The 21,643-nt window shown below is 40.5% G+C and overlaps 2 protein-coding genes across 2 annotated transcripts; both read left to right on the top strand.

The window, feature by feature from the left end:
- Positions 1-1,448: 1,448 nt before the first annotated feature.
- On the top strand, positions 1,449-12,251 carry LOC128708632 (tetratricopeptide repeat protein 39B-like). The gene is made up of 9 exons (XM_053803612.1): positions 1,449-1,526; positions 9,339-9,370; positions 10,027-10,134; positions 10,273-10,614; positions 10,696-10,861; positions 10,939-11,267; positions 11,332-11,838; positions 11,924-12,064; positions 12,140-12,251. Exons 1-9 carry the CDS (start codon positions 1,449-1,451, stop codon positions 12,249-12,251), a joined length of 1,815 nt encoding a protein of 604 aa, XP_053659587.1.
- A 2,592-nt stretch (positions 12,252-14,843) lies between these two features.
- Positions 14,844-21,430, top strand: LOC128719669 (cholesterol transporter ABCA5-like). Its single transcript, XM_053813296.1, has 9 exons — positions 14,844-15,745; positions 15,815-16,001; positions 16,065-19,223; positions 19,301-19,487; positions 19,541-19,815; positions 19,886-20,047; positions 20,163-20,833; positions 20,910-21,244; positions 21,324-21,430. The coding sequence occupies exons 1-9, from the start codon at positions 14,844-14,846 to the stop codon at positions 21,428-21,430; spliced, it is 5,985 nt and encodes a 1,994-aa protein (XP_053669271.1).
- Positions 21,431-21,643: the final 213 nt, after the last annotated feature.

Below are 21,643 nucleotides of genomic sequence, written 5' to 3'. Positions count from 1 at the left end.
GCCACTCTAGGTCTCTATTTGGAAAATCATTAATATAGTTCGAGAGATTTTAGACAATTAAAGATTGTAGTTATTTACACTTTTGTGTAAAATTGTGTGTTTCGTGTGTATAAAAAGCTAAAAATATAATGCTGTTTTGTAACTCATTTCTATGTGCGCGCAAAACGTTATCCTTTGAGGATACTACTGAGCTTTATTTATGTATTATTGATTTTGCACATTCATGCAGCACTAACTTTCCTATCGTTGGGCTAATTTGTACGCGCAACGAGTATGGAATAGATGTGTAAACAAGAGGGACGTCTTATTCACATAGTTTTCCTACTTTCAACAACACTATCAGTGAATGCAGAATTACAATAAAAACATACACTACAAACAAACCATTGCGAGTCACCATGCATGCATGGTGGGTGACGTAAAAGTAATTTTTCTTTGCTTCTGCTTTCTTATCAGCGGCTCTTGATGTAATGCTTCCAAGACATCGCAATAGCAAATGTTTTAACATTTCGCTGCACCATTGATATGAGCAGTTCAGCATAAATTAAAAGCCCAAAAAACAGCCCGACAGTGATTTGTAACCGCGTGATCCTCAAATAGGGAAGAAAAAATATCTGTCAAATTTTCAAACTAAAACTGCCATCATTTTGTGCTGCTAATTGTGCTTATCTGGTATTTGATAAGAAAGTTTGGGTGGATGTTTGGGGTAGAGTTACAACTGGCATATGCATCGTTGTGTAATATGCCGGCCAAGGTGTATTTCGTAAACCGCAATTCTAACGATCGCATTCGGCATCTTTGCGACAAGCATTACATTTCTTATCTTGATTCCCACATAGGACACAGGCAACAAGGTGGAAAAATTGTTATCGTCCACTAATGTGAGTCCGAAAAAAGTGGGGATGCCTGAAATGAAGCATTCTGTACATTTGTGTTGTCAATAGGTTCTATGTACAACTATTTCACTGAATATTTGTTCAGAACATTAAATATAACGCAGTACATGACGTATTTATTTTAAACGTGGCTACAATGCTGCTAAAGAATAACAGCATACGTATGCAACAGCAAGAGTTAAAAGGTGTAAAGGCGTATTGATATTGGTGCTAATAACATAACAAAAAAGGGGAATTCGTTCGCAAACACCTGGAAATGGAAGAAAATAATAAACTGGGAATAAATTGCAAACGTCGCAAAATGCTGGACACATTCCGTGCTGTGTTGATCGAAACAAAAATTGCTTGTTTTAGTTTCAGAGTTAATGGTTTGAACAACACCTTCAGAAGCCGCAATCGCACTGTACGCGGCAAGTGGAAAGGTGCTGTTTGTTGGTGAAAATTGCGAACGTGAAAATAAAGTCCTCTACCGGAAGTGATATAAAGTGCAATCTAGTACGAATAGGAGTGCTTTTTCGAAACAGGGAAATAAGCAGGCTTCCTTTGGCTACCATGGCTACTGCAACGGCTTCCACGTCTTCAGCATCTGGCAACCAACAGCAGCTGCAAACCTACGACGATGATGACGAGGTAAAATATACGCAATTTATAAAACTAAATGCGCTGTAAACTTATTTTTTCTTAATGCGCTCATATCTTTTATGCTTTAATCGAATTAAAGTTAAAACACCTTTTGATTTTCTCCAACTTTGGAGATGGTAAATATCCATATCCAGTAAATATCACGATCCTTGAACTAAAACTGCAATGATTTGTTCGTAGAAGTATTTGATGTTTGAAGATAAAAGTAGAATTTAACATATTGAGTGTACAAGTAAGTTACAACGTATTTTTCGCATAATTGTTGGACTTATTGTGACAAATTTCTAAAAAGTTGTTACACAAAGTATTGTCTATCAGATAATACAACTTTTTTGCCAACGTTCGGGAAAATTATTGTTAAGTATTACAATTTTTTATTGAATTATCACAAATTCTTGTCTTTCAAACCTAAAACGCCAATTTGTGAATCCAGTCAATACTAGAAAAAGTGTTTTCCGATTGAGCATTCTGCATTAATCGAAACAAGTTGTAGTCGACGGATAAGGTTGAATTTCCCATGGACTATTTTTCAAATAGTGTTTGACCGCTATTGCCTCGTCTCATAAATGGTTGGCTCTTTTTCGATTAACGATCAAACTGTGCAAAGCAAAGTGTTTTTCCGCTCGTTAGTCATGGTTCGTAATATATGACATCCTTCGGATCCCACCATGTGCAGATCATATTCTCTTCTGCAAGTTAATATTTTGCTTTTAATTTTAAACGTGGTTACGAACGCACGATTAATTGTGCTGGATATAGCGTTTGTTTGGCCGAAATAATGTTTTCCGCAACAGAGCAACAGTTATTCCTTGCAGGACTCGAAGTTATGCGATTTGATTCACCGTTTGAAATTTGTTCTCAAAAGCGGTAACCATTGCTTCTGAGTGTCATTAGGGGTGTTGGTGATCTTTTGCTAACCGATAAATCATCATTGGAAAAGTAATTTAACACTAGAACCTTCAGTCGCTTCTTTTGGGAGTTTGCCTACTGGTCAGATTCAAACTCCAGGAGACTCTAAAAGATCACATTGCCTGTTATCTTCATCTTTGGACTGTATTAAAATTTATGATAAAGTCTATGGCCCGGCGGTCAACACAAGACTTCTGTTTGGCAAAACATATTAAAGGTGCCCAATCGATCATTTGCTTCGGTGTAACACATATGGTTCAAAAATATCTTCTATAATAAACTTCAATAAAAATAATATCTATATGAATATATGAAACCAAGTGTAGATGTTCGGCCTATTCGGCCCGGTCGTTCTTCCGCGACTACAAAAAAAATCAAGCTCAGTGCAGTGAATATCATAATTAATATTAAAGTTCAAGAACACAAAACCCTGAGTATTAACTAAGGGATAATCATATGTGCCGTGATGAATAGCGTAATGACTAACACTGGGGCGAATATTGGAGTGAGGCTTTTACCAAAGTGAATATAAGAAGTATGTATCTTTAAGAAAAAAAACATGGAACATGGACGGAGAGACTACAAACGCCTAAACGGCATTAATTACACTCAAAGTCTGAACTACCGAGATATACAATGGATATTAGGTTATTCGTAGAAAAGGTAGAACAATACATTCGCATGCCCATATCGCTTGACTATACAGAAAAGTGAGACAAGGAAAAAAAGCCAATTGCAACGAATCCTTCCACGATAAATGTACGAACAACACAAAATGCACAGAATGTGACGAGAAAATAAAAAAAAAAACACAGATATCGAGAACATACGTAGAGACACTTTTGCAAACACATTAGCAGACACTAAAAAAAGAACAACAACCAAATCATAAAAAGTACTAAGAATCCAGAAAATACCACAAGTGAAGAAACTAGAATAAAGAAAAAACATATCGCGAAAACCACATATACACTTTTGAGTACCAAATGTAGACACATATTTTGTACACTAAAACAAAAGGAAACAAACAATGACAAAACAACAAATAATTATTCAACGAATACGAAGAAGAAACACACGCAAAACATTTACCGGCGCATAAGTATATCTAACAGAATCAGAAACTATGCCCGAAAGGGACAAAAACAAAAAAAAAGCATCAATCGAAAACAGGGACCACACACACTTACATAGTCGTGAATTTGGACATAAATTCCAGTGAAAGCATTAAATATCATGCATGCTAACATCCAAAGTCTAGGTAAAAACAAAGAAGAATTGAAACACATTTCACAGGGGAAAGGAATATACGCAACATGGCTACAAGAAACATGGTTAAAGGAAGATAACAACAGAACAATACCAAGCTACAACGTGGCAAAACTATAATGAACAGAATGAGAAATCATCCACACAACGGCCACAAAACTGCATACGGCAAACCTAATAATAATGTTTACCTGCAAAGCTCCACAAACCAATATTACAAAAATACGAAACACCCTAATCCAATTAGCATACAACACAATAAGATTGACAAAAAAAAAACGAATATGATGGATGCTATCGAAGCGCATCAGTCCTTTTGGGGGGGAATAACAAAACAGGTATATAAAAAAAGAATCAATAATAGGTGAATCCAATAGTTCCAATCACAAAATACTCTGTAACAACACATACATCGCAAGTAATGAAAATCAATGCGGAAAATTCATAACTTAAAATGAATTGCAATGGAAAAAAGCACTAGAAATCGCAAAAAATGCCAACTAACAAACTATATATACTGACCGTTCAACATTATACAAAATACTGGAAAAGGCACAAAAAAAATTGCTAATATAAGATTTTGTACACAACATATTAAGAATTATTAAGAAAGAGTAATGAAGTGCATGCAGCAATAGTGTGGACACAATCACACGTCACGTCAACATCAGGAAACGAAACAGCAGACAAATTGTAAAAAATAAAATTAGACATACCCACGCAACAAACATGACAATTCACGACCTATTGGACTTGCATAGTGTTTGAGGGTTTCTTATACTTGGAGCATACTTTTGTAAGAAATTGCAGTCATCGTTCCAAACCATTCCCCAAACTTCCCTTCCCACCTCTTACCTGTCTTAAGTAATATTAGTTCAAGTAAGAGGATGTAAGTAAGTGAGTAAGAGAACTCTTATCCTACGTTTGTTTGCAAACTATATCATCCACATTGTTGGAAACAACAATGCTGCGATTGAAGTAACAATCCTTAAATGTGCTTTGTAAAACTCTGTACGTCATTCTTTCGTGCTTCCCCTTCATTTTGTTAACTAGGAAGTAAGTTGTTTTTAATAAACGCTTTATAAAAAAAATAAATTTTGTATGCTATTCAAAAATTTCAATCCAACAGAAACATTTCATTTTAGAAATGAAAAAAATTGTACAAAGATCTATCAAATTACGAAAAGAAATTCTTGGATTTTGAAAATTATTCTCACTACAAACAAGGCACAAGGGCATCCACACAGAGCAAGGACCTATCAAATAATTGGTTTACAATAATGGACCAACAATAAAGATTGCAACAACTGATACTGTGATAACAACGACGCACTAAATACAAGATACCCAAAATACAACGCCAAAGACAGAACAATAATACAAGCACTGAAAGCAAAATGGCAAGAGAAAACAGAAACAATGCAGTTAGGAAATAAACAATCCCACATTGAATCCTTTTTCTGCCCATTCCGTACTGGATACATCACTTTTTATGAAACGCAGAAAACATACTGTTATTATGAATGGAAAAACATTATACCTCGTATAAAAACATTATACATTAAACATTAACCATTATAAAAACTATATACCTTACACTGAAATGCAATCGTTTTCGTTTGTTTCTTTGTTCTATTTAAGGCAGCATCTGTATACTTTAGAGACTATAATGTAAATGGACACAGATTGTACAATTCAATTGATTAGATGTTTGTACACATTTCAATCTTACGGGTGTAGTACTTGGCTAATGAAAGATAGCAGCCAATTGTGCATTCTACTTTCGTTTGGTATAGGTGAAAAATACATGATGGCGTGAACATGGTCGCGATATATGGCTATGTGGAAATGGGATTATAAAAGTATGTTCAGATTCATATCCATCGTCCGTACAAGGTGTTGCTGCCAGTCACGTTCGCCGTGGCTCTGAGCACATAGTAACAGACATTATGGTTTATACCTGGGTCGCTGTTTATGGTTGCTTCCAATTTCCAACGACACAGCCCACTCGTCAGTCTATTTCCCCTTACCATTGCGTCTAACAGCCTACAATGAATTGTGTTCAGAACCAGACTGCTAAGTTAGCCACATTTTTGGGCGATTCTCCGTTTGAATTTCACAGCTAACGTGACATGTAGAGGCAAGTGATTTTGCGCGAGTTTCGGAAACCTTAACAGTTCCTCGCCGTGGTCATTGATGAACGAACCGTTGTTTGGCAATCGATTAAATTTAGTTACTCAATACTTGTGTTTTGTCATACGAAATAACACAGCAAATGAACTATGTAACTAAAATCGATTGACAACCATTTGTATGAATGAACAGTAAGTGAGTTTTACGAAATACCTTTATAGTAACTTATACTATATTGTTATATTATTTATATATTTATAATAAAAAAATGGTATATCAAGGTTCAGTATTCTTTAAATAGTGTTTGTAATTTTAATGCATTACAACATTGAATCACGAAAAATGTCTACATATTGCCGTTCGTACATTGCATTGCATGTGTAAGTTGTAACGAGCAGCGCTGATCTACGTGTAGGACAAAAGAAACTTTCTACGCCACCCGGAACCTACAATTGTTTACCGATTGGCCTTTTGTTTGCTTACCTTTAATGGTTGAAATGGCCAAGTGAGCGAGTGACAGGTGAAATGGTAACTTTTGCATCTCCCTTCTCGTTACCCATTTTTTGCCACCTCAGAAAGTGAAGTTCATTGAAATGATTGACGAGAAAACATAATCGAAACCGTGCGGTTAGTGGTTAAGATTGGTGTTTGATTACAAAAATGTAGGCATGACCATAAGTACTATGATATGGCGTGATTTAAATACAATTTAAACGTTCTTAATATCAACATTATTCACACATTGTTAAAAATGAAGTGCGATATACTTACTTATTTCTCGATGTATTGGAGTGTATACAAAAACAGAAACATAAATATAATAATTTAGTTGCCCAGACTCCGTTCGCTCTCTAATACACGGCAAACTTGTGTTCAATACTTTCTGGCACGTTGCTACATTCAAAACATTAAAAATACGTTTGCTAAAAATCATTAGAATCCTAATTGTTTGAAAACATGCTCAAATCTAGTTATTGTCAGAGCGGATTTGATAATTTTATATCAATTTATGACACAATGGTGGACGTTTAATGTTTTGAAAAAGTGATTGTGTTCTAAAAATGAGGAATTCTTTGTGTATAACGTAAAGAGATATTAAATTAAAAATCAAGTACTAGTAATAAATTGTAGCAAGAATGAACATTCGGATGACAGATCTCCGAAAAATTCTTGCTAGCGTTTTACAAACCGTTAGATTTAGATAGCTGCGTTTGAACATTTTTAGTTAACGTTCTCGAATAGCAATGAGTTACGATTTGTAATTTTTAGTGGATGCTTTAAATTATTATAAATTCGCAGCTAAATATCGACCAGTTTGATTTGTTCGGTTCGTTATCAGAAACATCATAAATCTAGCTGGGGCATAAGGTAAACAAACTGCATTACCATATTTGCAACTTACTTGCTGTATTGCATATTTGGTGACTCATGTTTTCGTGTCCGAGATCGTGATTTTAGGGAAATTTTTTTTTAATGCATACCATAATCATAAGCATAAGCTTATCAACAACCGGTAAATGTGTAATGCTTCTCCAAGTAAAACAGAGTGTCAGAAGTGATTTCGTCACGTTAAGCACGTCGATTTCCACCTTGACAACAATCTTCGTAAAGGTGTGACCAGATCGGTACAAACTATTATGAGTTTTTTTAATCGGACACAGCCAGCCCTAGAACCAATTAGCGAGATTAAATCGAACACTCTCCAAACAACGATCCGCTTAGTTCGCCCTTTTGATGCCAACCCGGGAAAACTTGTATTAAAAAGACAAAATTAATTTCCTCATTGCTGTATTCTATAGATATTACAATAAATAATAGTTTAATTTTGGTCATTTTTTGTTGTTTAACAGTTTGTAGACCTTGAGCAAAATATAGTTGAAATAGATTTCATAAAGAAATAAAATAAATTAAATTTGTAACAGGGCTCTATGCTGTTTCATTTTGCGATAAAATTTTAATCGACAACGGTGAAAATCGATGTATGCACAAAATGCGAGAGAAAATAGTACACTATTTATGATATTTATTATTTATTGCTGCTATGTATCGTAGAACATAACTAAATGATATCATTTTCATGGTAAAAGAAAATGAATGGCTTATGTTAGAGAAAAGCTTAGCTTAACCAAATCATTTACATTGCAGAAGGATACTTGCTAATGACCCATATTTGTTATATATTTATATATTTGACCCAATCCATTTTGATTATTTTCCATGTTTTTACGTTCACGCTTCCTTTAGCAATTATGCGTGACACATGTTCGCTAAATAAGACACAGTGTTATAGAAAATGAAATGTGTGCGTCCATGTGGAAAATAAGCAACTTTCTCTCCTCTTCGTTAAAGGATTTCCGTACAAAGTGTTGGTGGATGCAAATCTGCTTGCATCCTTCCAGTGTGCCACAATCCGACCGTGATTCGATGCTAACCTCGCAACGCCCATGTAGTTGGCCTTCACTTTCAATTCATGTCATGATCTTGTTTATCAATAATTGCTACCAACTTTATATTTTTTCCCGTTTTTCAACGTGAGAATAATGTGCTGTTTCGTTATTGCAAAATATAAATCTTTTATTTAAACTGTGTAACTAAAACTCTTATGTCGTATGTGTCGTATTAAATTGTTGAAAAGAAATGGTTCCTGTTTATTTATAGTTATATTTTGTGAGCAGACTTTTATCCGTCTATGAATAGCTCATGAAAAATTCTACCTCTCCATCCGCCAGGAAAATGCACTTTTGTTGAGCGATTGTTATTAAACTGAAAACAGCAATTTGCCTGCAATTAGTTACATAAATGTAGATGCATATATTGTATCCATGATAACGCGGGTAAATTGATTTTGTTTGTTTGGTTTGTATGTGTGAGGTGCGAAAGTGCAACAGGCCGAGACTTGCAAATCGGTGACCTTCGACCGGTCTAGGTAATTTAAATCCCATCGGCTTGGTGAAGCTGCTGCACTTGAACTTGCTTAGCGCCTAGCCCTGTGATCTGAGCCATAATTAAGGCAATGCGATTGCTGACTGGTGTGCCTGTACGGTTCAATAGATGGCGTGTGTTGTAAGAGTAGTTTAGCTTAGCGTTAGCTGAATCTGTTGACAGGTCGATCTTACCGGTCATTTGATTGCCTATTGCAAAGCTATAGTACCTGAGACGGAAACGTGTTGAAACCTCCATGAGCTGCCCGCGAAAATGATAGCACAGTTGGGAAGGGGTGCGCTTAATATTATAGTAGCGTCTTACACACCTCGTTATTATCGCTATCAATCCTAACCGGTCTTTAATGTTCTCAGAAAACTATTAATGTGTATAAGTGTACCATTGTTTGTATAAAATAAAAAAATACTAATAACATAAAAGGATTGATACACTAAAATTCTTGATACATCTATGGACGAACTTGACTCGAGAGGATCTTTTTTTTTTATTTCTTTATGGACGAGTCACTAACCCTATACCTTTCCTTCTCTTTATCGATCTTTACAGTTCCAGGATGCTTGCGATGCTGAAACTGCCTCGTAAGTAAAGCTAACATTATAACTGTTTACTGAGTTAACTACGAGCGCACAACCTCTCCTAGTATCGATCCAAAAAGGAGCAATCTGTACACGATCAGTTAGTAAAACCTAAAACATCTTACGTTCGTCATGCTGCATTGTATGTATGGAGCAATTAATTACTTATATGCACTCAAACCAGTTGATGAATGACGCAAGTCGACCTTTTCAATTGATAACCACAATCAACGAAGCCATGGTGTAAGAAAGAGAGAAAAAACAAATCGCTTGACCATAAGGAAGTAATTTGTCATATTATTTACTGTTAACTTGCTTTTTGTGTAACCTCTGGTTGGTTTAGAGACAGGTTAAATATATTTAAATTCCTCTTTAAACCAAATGTTCTTCTATGATTAGAAATGTAATGCATCGGAGTGAAATAAGTGTGACTTTTTATTCGTTGCCCAAAATTGCACCGAAACACAACATATTTGTTACAATCACACAATAAAATAAACAACAATATTTGTTATTTGCAATAACAAATATTTGAAATAATGACATTTTTGGGTTTTGTTTACGCTTCGGTACTTGCATTGAATACATTATGCTGCGCATATTATATATTTTAGTGAGTCTAAATGTCTATGCTAATCATGTTTTCTTCTCTTACACAGTGTTTCATTGGCTCTAGATTTAGAAACAGCACTTGCCGAGGCAAAAATTGCAGTCGACCTCTTCTTTAACAATAAGTTTAACGAAGCTGAAGCCCTTATGAAACCTTTGTACGTATAGCAACATTGTACAACAAATCAAAAATTACATGCAATTGATGGAATTCACTTTTGCTAGCAATACGGCCTGGCCGTCCTTTTTGGAATAAAAAAAATCCCTTTTGCTCGTTCTCTATCATTCTATTGCAGGGCAACATCAAGCATGTACCATTCCGTGGGACACAGCGTTTTCACCTACCTGGAAGCGATGCTTACGTTCGAGCAGCAACACATAGCAGCTGCCTCAGAAGCGCTGAAACAGTGTTTAAACGTTTGCAATCGTTATCGGAAAAAGAACACCCTTACGGAAACAATAGGGAAAACGTTCAAGAAGGTTAATTATGATCAGTACACCGATCTGGAAGCCCATGCCGAACTTTGCTCAGCCGAGGCGCTGTTGCTGAAGGCAATGCTAACCTTTATAGAGGATGAAACGTTAACCAGTCTGATAAAGGGTGGAATGAAGATTCGTAATTGCTTCGCCATGTACAAGTAAGTATTTTATCCACTTGTTGGTGACAAATAAAAAATAAACAAACGATTTTTTAACATGTACAATCATTCTTCATTTAGGGAATGTAATAACATACTCAACCATCGGCAGTGGGAATCAGAAAGCTCAAAGCTACACTTCGAAAGCGGCGTTCGCATGGGTATGGGCACGTTTAATCTTATGATATCTTTGCTACCGGCTCGAATCATAAAGCTGTTGGAATTCATCGGCTTTTCCGGCAACAAGGTGTGTAATAGAAACTAAATGAAAAAATAGTATGAAATGTACGGTAAAACATTCATTACCTTTCCCTTATATTTCAGCAATCGGGCATGCAAGACTTGATCACCGGATCACAAAGCGAAGGCATTCGGCAGGTGCTGTGTGTGATGACTTTACTAGGGTATAATCTGATAGTGTGCTATGTACTTAGTCACAAGGAAGGTGATCTGCGCTTTTGTGACGAGCTGCTTGTGAAACAACTGAAACAGTACCCGGACGGTGTTTGGTTTCTGTTCTTCAAAGGTCGTCTGGAGTTTATGAAGGGTAACCTGGACGAAGCACTTAAATGGTACAAAAAGTCATGGAAATCACAAAACGTTTGGCCCCAATTCCATCATCTATGCTTTTGGGAGTTACTGTGGGTGAATTGGTAAGTTACGGTCAAAAGTAAATGTTTTATCCCGTTATTGGTAATGAATGGTGTATAATTGCAGCTTACGGCTGGATTGGCGAGAATCGTTACTATTCGCAACGTATCTTGTCGAGAACAGCAAGTGGTCGCGTACGATTTACACATACCAGAAGGCATCAATCATGTGCATGCTGAGAGTGGAGGATCTACATTCGAGTGAGGTCCGAACAATTGCTACGCTGATGAAAGAGGTGCCTAAGTACAAACAACGGATAGCAGGAAAATCATTGCCCATGGAAAAATTCGCCTGCAAGAAGACTGAACGATTCTTCGCCCAGCAGTCGTTCCTGTACGTGCCAGCGTTGGAGCTGATGTACGTGTGGAATTTGTTCAAGATATTGGGCAAACATTTCCATCTTGCTGACGGCGTCTATCGGATAGTGGAGGAGAATCTCAAGCATTATGGCGAGCGAATAAATTCTAAATCAAATCCAACGTTCGGCGTGTACGCTGCGGATAACAAAGCTTTACTGTTGCTGCTAAAAGGTGCCTGTTTACGGCAGATGAACAGCCCTCTGCAAGCTACACGGTACGACCTACTGTCCGGAGACGGTTGCCTCAAGATTAATAACCATGGCAGTGCTATGATGATCATGTGAAATATTTCATTACAGGTGCCTTGAGGATGTTATTGCCATGTACAAAGATATCAAGGAGGATCATTACCTAGTACCTTACGCAATTGTGGAACTGGCACTGATCTACATCGATCAAGGGAACAAAGACCAAGCTATATTAGCTCTGGAGGATGCTAAGTACGGAACCAATCTATTAAAGATTAATTGAACGTTGAACGTTGTCGACAAAACTAATGTTTATGCTATTTGTAGGAAAAATTACAGTGGTTATTCGCTAGAGTCACGGTTGCATTTCCGAATACATACGGCACTGATAGAACTGAAAGGTAAAAGTTACGAAAACATTCCTGCAGGCGGTGAATGAAGGGAGAGTATATCAACCTTTCGTCATGACTATTCAACGATTAATTGGTACAAGAAATATTCATATAAGTACACTAACAACGACCATACTGATTAAGACCAAACCAAACGCGACACTAAAGAAATCATCATATATCCATCCAGCAAGGATACAGCATGAGAACAGCAGCAGCAGAGTACCATCGAATATGAATTATTCTACGTTATACGGAATCGTTTCCTAGTCATGATTTTACAGAATGATCGTTTGATCCAACATTAACGATACGAGAATTTAACTGCAAAAGAGTTAGGATTAGGTTATGTTTCAGGTTTTGGGACACAAGACCGATATTACTAAGGAGGGCAAACATTCACGGATCCACACACACACATATATATAAATCAAACCCATAAACACGTATATCCAAGCAAAATACGAGTTTTCAACAGTCGATCATTCGTGTGGCAAATCATAGATCAATCGTTTAAAGCTTTACTGATGAGGGATAAACATTAGGCAATGTGGCATATTTTAAACAAGAGGTTCAACTGATTTATTTTCGGGGTTATTATAGACACCATGGACAGAATACTAAGCATCATGAACATGTTTGGGAAGCAAATTCTCGAATATGTTGCTGTTGGTATAATTGAAAAATAAACTGATCATTACTCCGATCATGGTAAAAAATATGATCAAAACGTATGAATTTTCGTTGTGTTGTTGAAATGATTTTTGTAATATATAATTATGGATCATTTTTATAGCATATCCAAGACACAGCTCACCGCTTATTCTAGCTTTCAAACGCATGCGCATCGAACCGGGAAAGAAAACTGTACCAGCGCATTGGGAAGATGAAAAGTTTCTAGAAGAAATGAGTGAAAATAATTACAAAAATTTAATTCAATTTTACCCTGAATCCGAAAACTGAGGCAAGTCAATTGTCGTGAGGAAACATTTAAAATATGCTTGTTATTGCCCTTAATTTATGTTATTTGATTTATAACATGGGGTCAATATAAACCAAGTCTGTTACTAATCTTCTATATAACATCTATTATCAAATTCCAAATTATACTAACATCATACACAACTTGAGTCTCTCGTTATTATGATTTTAAAGAAACATAAATTTATTCATTATTCTGATGCAATCCTTCGATAAACTTACCGGCAGAGACCGCTAGTGAGGAACACGCGATTTGACACTGCTATGCCTAGACAGAGGGTAGTTTGGATAATATGCGGAATGGTTGGTGGCGGTGGTGCATTGTCACTGTGTGTCCTGCAAAGAAAAGCTATCGGCAGTGAAAATGTCCTGTACGCGAGTGTTCCGTGATGTGGGAAAAATGTTTTCTAGATAGTACGGCGTTCGGAAAAGCCTCTTAGCGTGTTCGGTTTCATCATTTTCGTTCACAGTTCAATGAGTGTATGTGGGTCGTGCTATTATCAATTCCTAACGAGGGGAAGACAATCCCCGACGGAAAATTTGCACCAGTGACCGCTAGCGCCCTGGTGTGAAAAAGGGCGAATACATTAAATTCTAGAGCCAGTATTCGTCATTACGGGTGCCGAACAATCAATGAACATGCTGACAAAGATAGTGAATGTAAAGTAACAGTGTGAAATGTAGCCCCAACAGTGGAAACCGTCGTTTTGGGTGTTTTATATCGGCACACGAAACAATCGCAAAGATTCCCCTTCTATTCTCCTACTACACTGGAAGGACAACGAAGTGGTAAGCTAACAACTTGCAAAATATCAAAAGAAAAGTTAACAACCTGATATGGCTCCATTTAGGAGCGCGTGAGATGTGGCTAGATATTGTGGAAAATCATTTTGCCGTGGGCGCGTTTGAGACATCCGGAAGTGTTTGACACTTAGCGAAAAATCGATAATTTTTTCAATCATCCCATCATCGGCAAAGCAATGTCAAGATAGTTGAAGGAGACGGTTGCGGAGTCAGAGAGGGAGTAAATGGTAGTGGTGAAGAGGCACACGTTATGCGCACCTGTGTGTGTGTGAGTGAAATGATAAAATTATAGCATGGTACCGGTTGCTTTGGCGGGCAGTAAGTGTGCGATGGAAAGTTTATGGCAAACGCGCGAATCAAGTAGACCGCGTGGTGCAGTGTAAACAAACTGTACGCGGTTTGCTTGCGTGTGGAATTTTATTTATGTGTGCTAACTTTGTATTGCTCTATTGATTTTGCCTGATTAGTTTTGGGTGTTTTGGAAGATATGTTCAAACATTTTGCAACAATAACAATCTTGGGGTTTAGGCAAAGTGGGAAACAACATTCACATCAGCTGCGATTTAACGCTTTATGTGTTTTTCTTTTTTTTTTTCTTTTTAGTAGTGTGAATCATCGCCAACATCAGGAATTGGAAGCGACAGATTTGTAGGGCAATAGTAATTCGAGATAACTGCAATCGATTACCGTACATAATCATTAGCTAAGAACACTAAGACGGAGGTCTCATAACTTTCCCGCGTTCTGCTACCAACTCCACAGTATTACAACGACAACAGTAAGCAATCGTGCTTCGTACATCCGTACACTTATCGAAATCTATCGTATGCCAAGTATACATCACTAGCGGCACCATGGGAAAGGAACTGATGAACAGTAGCAACTTCTGCCAACAGCTCGGCGCAACGTTGGTACGCAATTTCAAGCTAAAGATCCGAGACTCACGCAAAACGATAGCGGAAGTGTTTCTGCCGCTTTACACGCTCGGCACGCTGATAGTGTTAAAAATTCTCATACCGAATCCCAACTTTCCCGCCATCACGGAGCCACGAGGTGCAGCGACACTGTTCGAACATTTCCAGCATCATAAAGCCCACACGATTGCCGTGCTGCCGCAGCCAAACTCCTCCACAACGGTTCCGTTTCTGAGCGAGGTCAACGAATTATGGATGTCGAATCGACGCCACCAGCCAGGAATACATCCCATCAAGTGGATGGTGTACGAAACGCCGGAAGAATTGCTAGCTGCTTACTGGCGAGATCCTAGCAAGATGCCCCTGGCACTGATATTCCACTCGGACGACCCACTGTTCGGTCCGCTCCGGTACGAAATACGCACCAATCCTTCATTCTTCGTGACACCATCGACGACAGAGCTGTATTCGTCGCTGGTCACGTGCAGGCAATCGGATAGCTACTGGTCGGCGGTGATCCCGATCGAAACGGGCGATTCGTGTCCGGTGAATCAGTACTACTATTCGGGGTTTATTGCACTCCAGACCCTGCTCGACTACACCAAGATCCGGATCGTGACGCAGAACGAAGAGCTGCAGATACCTCATATTACACTAGAGATGTTTCCCAAGGAGGCCTACACTGGCAACTGGATGGTCGCGTTTAGGCTGGTCATTCCGATCTACATGGTGATGGCTCTATCGCAATTCATTACATATCTGCTAATACTGATCGTCGGGGAAAAAGAGAACCACATCAAGGAAGGATTAAAGATAATGGGATTAAGAGACTCCGTTTTCTGGTAAGCAAGCGTCTCGTCCGCCCATTCGGTACGCATCATTAATAGGCATTTTGATTGATTCTTCTGCAGGTGCGGTTGGTTCGTCATTTACGCCGTGTTTGTAACATTTCTTAGCTTTGTGTCGGTGATTCTCGTGTTTTCGCTCGGAGTCTTTCAACATACCAACTACCTGCCAGTATTCATACTGATTCTGCTGTACAGCTTTTCGGTTATTTTGATTGGCTTCATGATTACACCGTTCTTCGACAACTCGCGGGTAAGTTGAATTTTTGTTATTTTCTATGAATTTCGTACTAAAACTGCTAAACTTCTTTTACAGACTGCTGGCATACTGGGGAACTTTGCGGTTAACATTATGTCACTCTTATACTTCTTGCAAGTGTTCATCGACGATACACACACGTCGGCAGCGTTGTGGACTGTGTCACTCATTTCCCCTACAGGGTTTGCGTTGGCAATGGATAAAATCCTTGTGTTGGACATATCCGGCCAAGGTGTCACGCTAAACAACCTCTGGACCGGGCCAGGCATTCCGATCGGAGGATCCATCCTTATGCTCGTCGTGGACATTGTGCTTTACGCGGCTCTGGCATTCTATTTTGATTGTGTGATTCCATCGGACCATGGTACGAAACAGAAACCTTGCTTCTGTCTGAACCGAAACTACTGGTGTAAGAAAAAAGTGCCAAAAGTACCACTGCTGAACGGCGAATCGGCCAACTCGTTCAACAATGCGCTCGAGGATCAGGCACGCGATGTGGAACCAGTGTCGCGCGAGATGCGCGGTAAAGAAGCGATCCGTATAGTGGATCTGTACAAGACTTTCCACTCGTGTCGCAAACCAGCAGTGAACGCGGTCAATGGAATCAATCTGACCATCTACGAAGGACAGATAACGGCGATTCTCGGCCACAACGGAGCGGGAAAGAGCACACTGTTCAACATTCTCACCGGACTGACGTCGCCTACATCGGGCACAATTTACATCTTCGGGTACGATGTACGTGATCCGAACGATATGACCATGATCCGACGAATGACCGGAGTGTGTCCACAGCATGATATACTATTTGAAACGCTTACACCCAAGGAACATCTTTACTTCTTCGCCGCCGTCCGTGGCATTCCACCGGCATTGGTCGACAGCGAGGTGAAGAAAACGTTGCGCGATATTGACCTGTTCGATACGGCGGAGACGCGAGTGAAGCATCTGAGCGGTGGTCAGAAGCGGAAGCTCTCCGTCGGTATTGCTATCATTGGTGATCCGAAGATTATCATCCTGGACGAGCCAACGGCCGGTGTGGATCCGTACTCGCGGCGACACATGTGGTCCATTCTGCAAAACCGCAAGCACGGCAAGGTTATCCTGTTGACAACACACTTCATGGACGAAGCAGACATTCTAGCGGAGCGAAAGGCCGTTGTGTCTCGGGGAAGATTAAGGTGTTGTGGATCATCGCTGTTCTTGAAGAACAAGTTCGGCATTGGCTATCATCTAACGCTGGTGTTGGATACTAATGCGTGCGAAACGTCCATCACGAAGCTGGTTAACGAACATGTGCCGCAGGCCGAGAAAGCCCGTCGACACGGGCGAGAGCTGAGCTACATCCTGCCTCACGATGCGGTGAACTCGTTCGTGTCTCTGTTTGACGATATCGAAAAAGAGATCAAAACCAAACGGATGAGGCTAGGTATCTGCTCGTACGGTGTTTCCATGACTACGTTGGAAGAGGTGTTTCTGCATCTAGAAACGCAGCGTGAAGGTGAACAGAAGACTGGCGACACGGGTGAAGGCGAAGACGAAGAAGGAGATGGGGAGGATGACGAGGAAGATGGACAGGCGGCGGGTTATCCGGTGTCGGAAAATCTGAGCCGCAAAGTCATGAAAACTCGAGGTCTCCCCAGAAGTTTATCGTTGCAGGAGCGTAGCAACAGTTATCAGTCGCTGAAAAACGACACCAAAACATTGCTCGACGAGCAAAACGCCGAAAATAAGGCATCCCTGCAGGATAATCGAATGCAGTTTGAAACAATCATACCTATCAACGGGCTCGGATCGGACGGTGTTAGTCAGGGAACGGCCGGGTCCGGAATTCATCCGGTGTCCATGGGCGATGGTGTTGCTGGCGGTGTGGGTCAAAATTCGACCATGAATTCACCGCAGTCGCAACGAATGCATCGCAAAAAGCACCACCGTTCATCGCGCAACGGTGTGAGCAAAAGCACCAAGAGTATCTACGAGGATCAGCCGCAAACTCATGGTTCCTCATCGGCGGTGAAGTTGAATAGCCAAAACCGAACCAACTGGATGGATTTGGATGACATTCCACTATACCCGTCGAGATGGAGTACGATCGGAGCATTGTTGAAACTTCGACTGACGATTCTGTTCCGCGATATACAACGACTGTATCTGTTGATCATTCTTCCGCTGGCATTCACGGCACTGGGATTGTATCTAAACTCGATACAGGTGCTGTCTCCGATCATGCGCTCCATACTGCTCGACAACACCACCTACGGGAGCAACATTACGAAGATCGCCGTGCACGACAATACCAATCCAACGGCGTGGCCTCATGCCGCCTTCGTTTATCACCATCATCATCAACAAAGGCAACAGAAGCGTGAGTCGCAGAAGCATTACGAGCCGATCCCTCAATTTTTGCATCAAAAGCACCACCAGCAGCAGCAACAATCGAAAGAAGCGGCTCATTTGTACCATCGGTTCCTAGCAGAGCTACACCGATCAGCGAATGTGACGGAAGATTACAATGGTAACTTTTCCTTGCTGCTGGACATCGCCCCTCACATGGCTGCATTCAACGTGAATGTAATATCCTGGTCAAATGTGTCCATTACCACGCTGTACAACGATACCACACAGCATAGTCTACCGATCATTCTGAACTTGATCAGCAACACACTGTTGCGTGTGTATGCCGAACTATCTCCTGCATCTATAAACTCCCAACATCTTCTCTATCAGCGTTCCGGTAGTGGCCGGAAAGGCCCGATACCAACATCTAACGCGCAGTCTACGCTCGATTATCAAGACGATGGAACTGATGCTGAAAATTTCGACGACATGGCATTTCAACCTTTACCTTCGAGCACCAGTGCGAGCTCGACCTCTTCTTCCGGTGCTATGTCAGACCGTGCCTCAAGCGACTCAATGCTGCGTATCGAACTATGGTCGCATCCTTTCCAGCAAACGGCCCAACCTCAAGAGTTCAATATAGGCACATTTTCGTCCGCACTGTTCGTGGGAATGATATTTGTACTGATTCCCGTCTCACTGGCCGTCGATATGGTGTATGATCGTGAAATGAAAGCAAAAAATCAACTGCGTGTTAATGGACTCTCGTCATCCCTGTATCTATCGGCGTATTTTATCGTGCTATCCGGCTTAATGCTGGTTATTTGTGCTGCATTGCTTGGTTTAGTGTTTCTATTCGACATCCCCTCGTTCCGCCAGGTGAGCTATAGATGGTTATGGTGTGACTTAGCAATGGAGTGTAATCGGATTGTAAATGAAATTTTATTTTATTACAGCCCCCGGCACTCATCACTCTAGGAATGCTAGTGTTTCTCTACTCGCCCGCTGGCATCCTATGTTCAACTTGCTTCTCCTACTTTTTTGATCGTACTGATTCAGCGCAATCGATCCTACCCAACATACTGACGTTTGTAGGATTAATCCCATTCATACTGGTTGTGTTTTTGGACATGCTGGGGATTGGTAAGATTCCTCCAATACTAAACGAACGAATAACAAATGTTTCCATTTTACAGAGGTTAAGGCAGCGATTGCACTGCACTACGTGTTTTCCTTGATCAATCCAATGTATATTCCGTATGCGACGGTGTACTTCGTCGATCGAGTATACATCGCTTGCCGATTGAGCTCAGCCTGTGCAGAACTGTCGATGGCTCATTACATGACCGAAGAGGTGATCGTGATGGCATGCGGGTGCCTTTTGCACATCCCGATCTGGGCGTTCTGTTTACGCGTGTCGGACGTGATGAAAAGTGGCGGGCGCATGCGGGATCTCTTCCATCGATCAGCAGTAAGCAATTCGAGCAAAGTTTGCGACCGGGTAAAGCAGATTCTATTCCCACATTCTCTCCTTGTTCTAGAGCGAAGAAGATGTTATGACCGAAGAACAATGTACCGGAGAATACGAAGATGAGGATGTACGCAACGAGCGTAGCCGCGTGTTCCGGCTTACATCCAATACACAACAAACGCAACAGGACGATATCACAGGTCCACAGGCACAGCCAGTAGTATTAGTCAAGGTAAGTAGAAGATCCTAGACAGCAACTTACGTTGAACGAGTTTCATTTAGTGAATTTGTAATTGTTCTTGCGAATTCAACATTAAACACATATCTTTCTTCTACCTCGTATCCAGAGTCTTCGCAAGGAGTTCTCGCAAGAGTCATTGTGCGGAAATTGCTGTTGTTGTGCGGATGATGAGCCTCCAAGAAAGAAGATTTCCGTACGAAGTCTGTCGATAGCGGTGGACGCGGGAGAAGTATTAGGCTTGCTCGGGCACAACGGTGCTGGTAAAACGACCACCATGAAGATCATGACAGGCGAGACGGCTCCAACACGTGGCACGGTTCGCGTCGCCGGACACAGTATTACTATCAATCAAGACGATGCCTTCAAAACGTTGGGCTACTGTCCCCAGCATGACGCCCTGTGGAAGAACGTGACGGTGCGCGAGCATCTAGAGCTGTATGCACGTATACGTGGAGTGCGCGGAAAGGATCTGAACCGATTGATATCGACCTACCTAACGGGGCTACACATAAACGAGCATGCAAACAAGCAAACCCAACATTGTTCGGGCGGTACCAGGCGCAAATTGAGCTACGCAATGGCAATGGTGGGAGCTCCGAAAGTTGTGCTGCTCGATGAACCTTCGACCGGAATGGACCCAAAATCGAAAAGATTCCTCTGGGACACTATTTTGGCCAGCTTCCATGGTAAACGTTGCGCAATGTTGACGACACACTCGATGGAGGAGGCCGACGCTCTCTGCTCTCGCGTTGGAATAATGGTCAAGGGAGAGCTAAGGTAAGTTGATGGCGGTTACGAGCCCACGATGATAAGGTGATAAGAAACAATTAGTAACTCACGTTTACGTTCATAGATGTCTCGGGTCAACGCAACACCTGAAGAATCTCTACGGTGCCGGTTACACGCTGGAGATTAAGCTGAAGCACATAGAAAATATATACAGCGAGACACCAATCGAAAGCCAACCCAGCAGCAGCCAGGAGCAGCTACAGCTCGACCAAAGCACGGACCACATTGCACCGGTTATCAGCAACTGCATTGACAATCGTTCGATGGCGTTGCGCAATTTCGTAACGGATCTATTTCCGAGTGCCACCTTGGAAGAGAGTTTCGCCGATCGGCTAGTATACTCTGTACCACAGCAAGCCGTCAGTTCCTTAGCTGAATGTTTTTCACGGCTCGAGAAAGGTACGATGCAAATGAACGGTGCGAACTGCACCATGCGCTGCCGTTCTAATTAATTTCCATTTGTCCGTTTCATTTTCAGCCAAAACCGAGCTAGACATAGAGGAATACTCATTCAGCCAAACAACACTAGAACAAGTGTTCTTAAAGTTTGCCCACTACGACGAGGAAACCTCCAGTGTGCAGTAGATTATACAGTAATCGATCATAGATCATCAACGAGAAGACAGCCTCCGATCGAATTGTCCTTGAGATTATTTTGCAAATTCTTACCTTACCGCATTTGATAGATACTTATGTGCGTGATTATAATAAATATCTTACTAACATACTGTGCGCGTGTAGAAAGCGAAATCATGTGTGGTTGTGTGTGCGTGTATAGGGAGCGTGAAACGAAACTGG

The sequence above is a fragment of the Anopheles marshallii genome, chromosome 2, assembly GCF_943734725.1.
Source record: "Anopheles marshallii chromosome 2, idAnoMarsDA_429_01, whole genome shotgun sequence".
In the NCBI taxonomy this organism is placed as follows: Eukaryota; Metazoa; Arthropoda; class Insecta; order Diptera; family Culicidae; genus Anopheles; species Anopheles marshallii.
The sequence above is the reverse complement of the archived record's forward strand: the minus strand, read 5'-3'. Positions and strand labels throughout refer to the sequence as shown.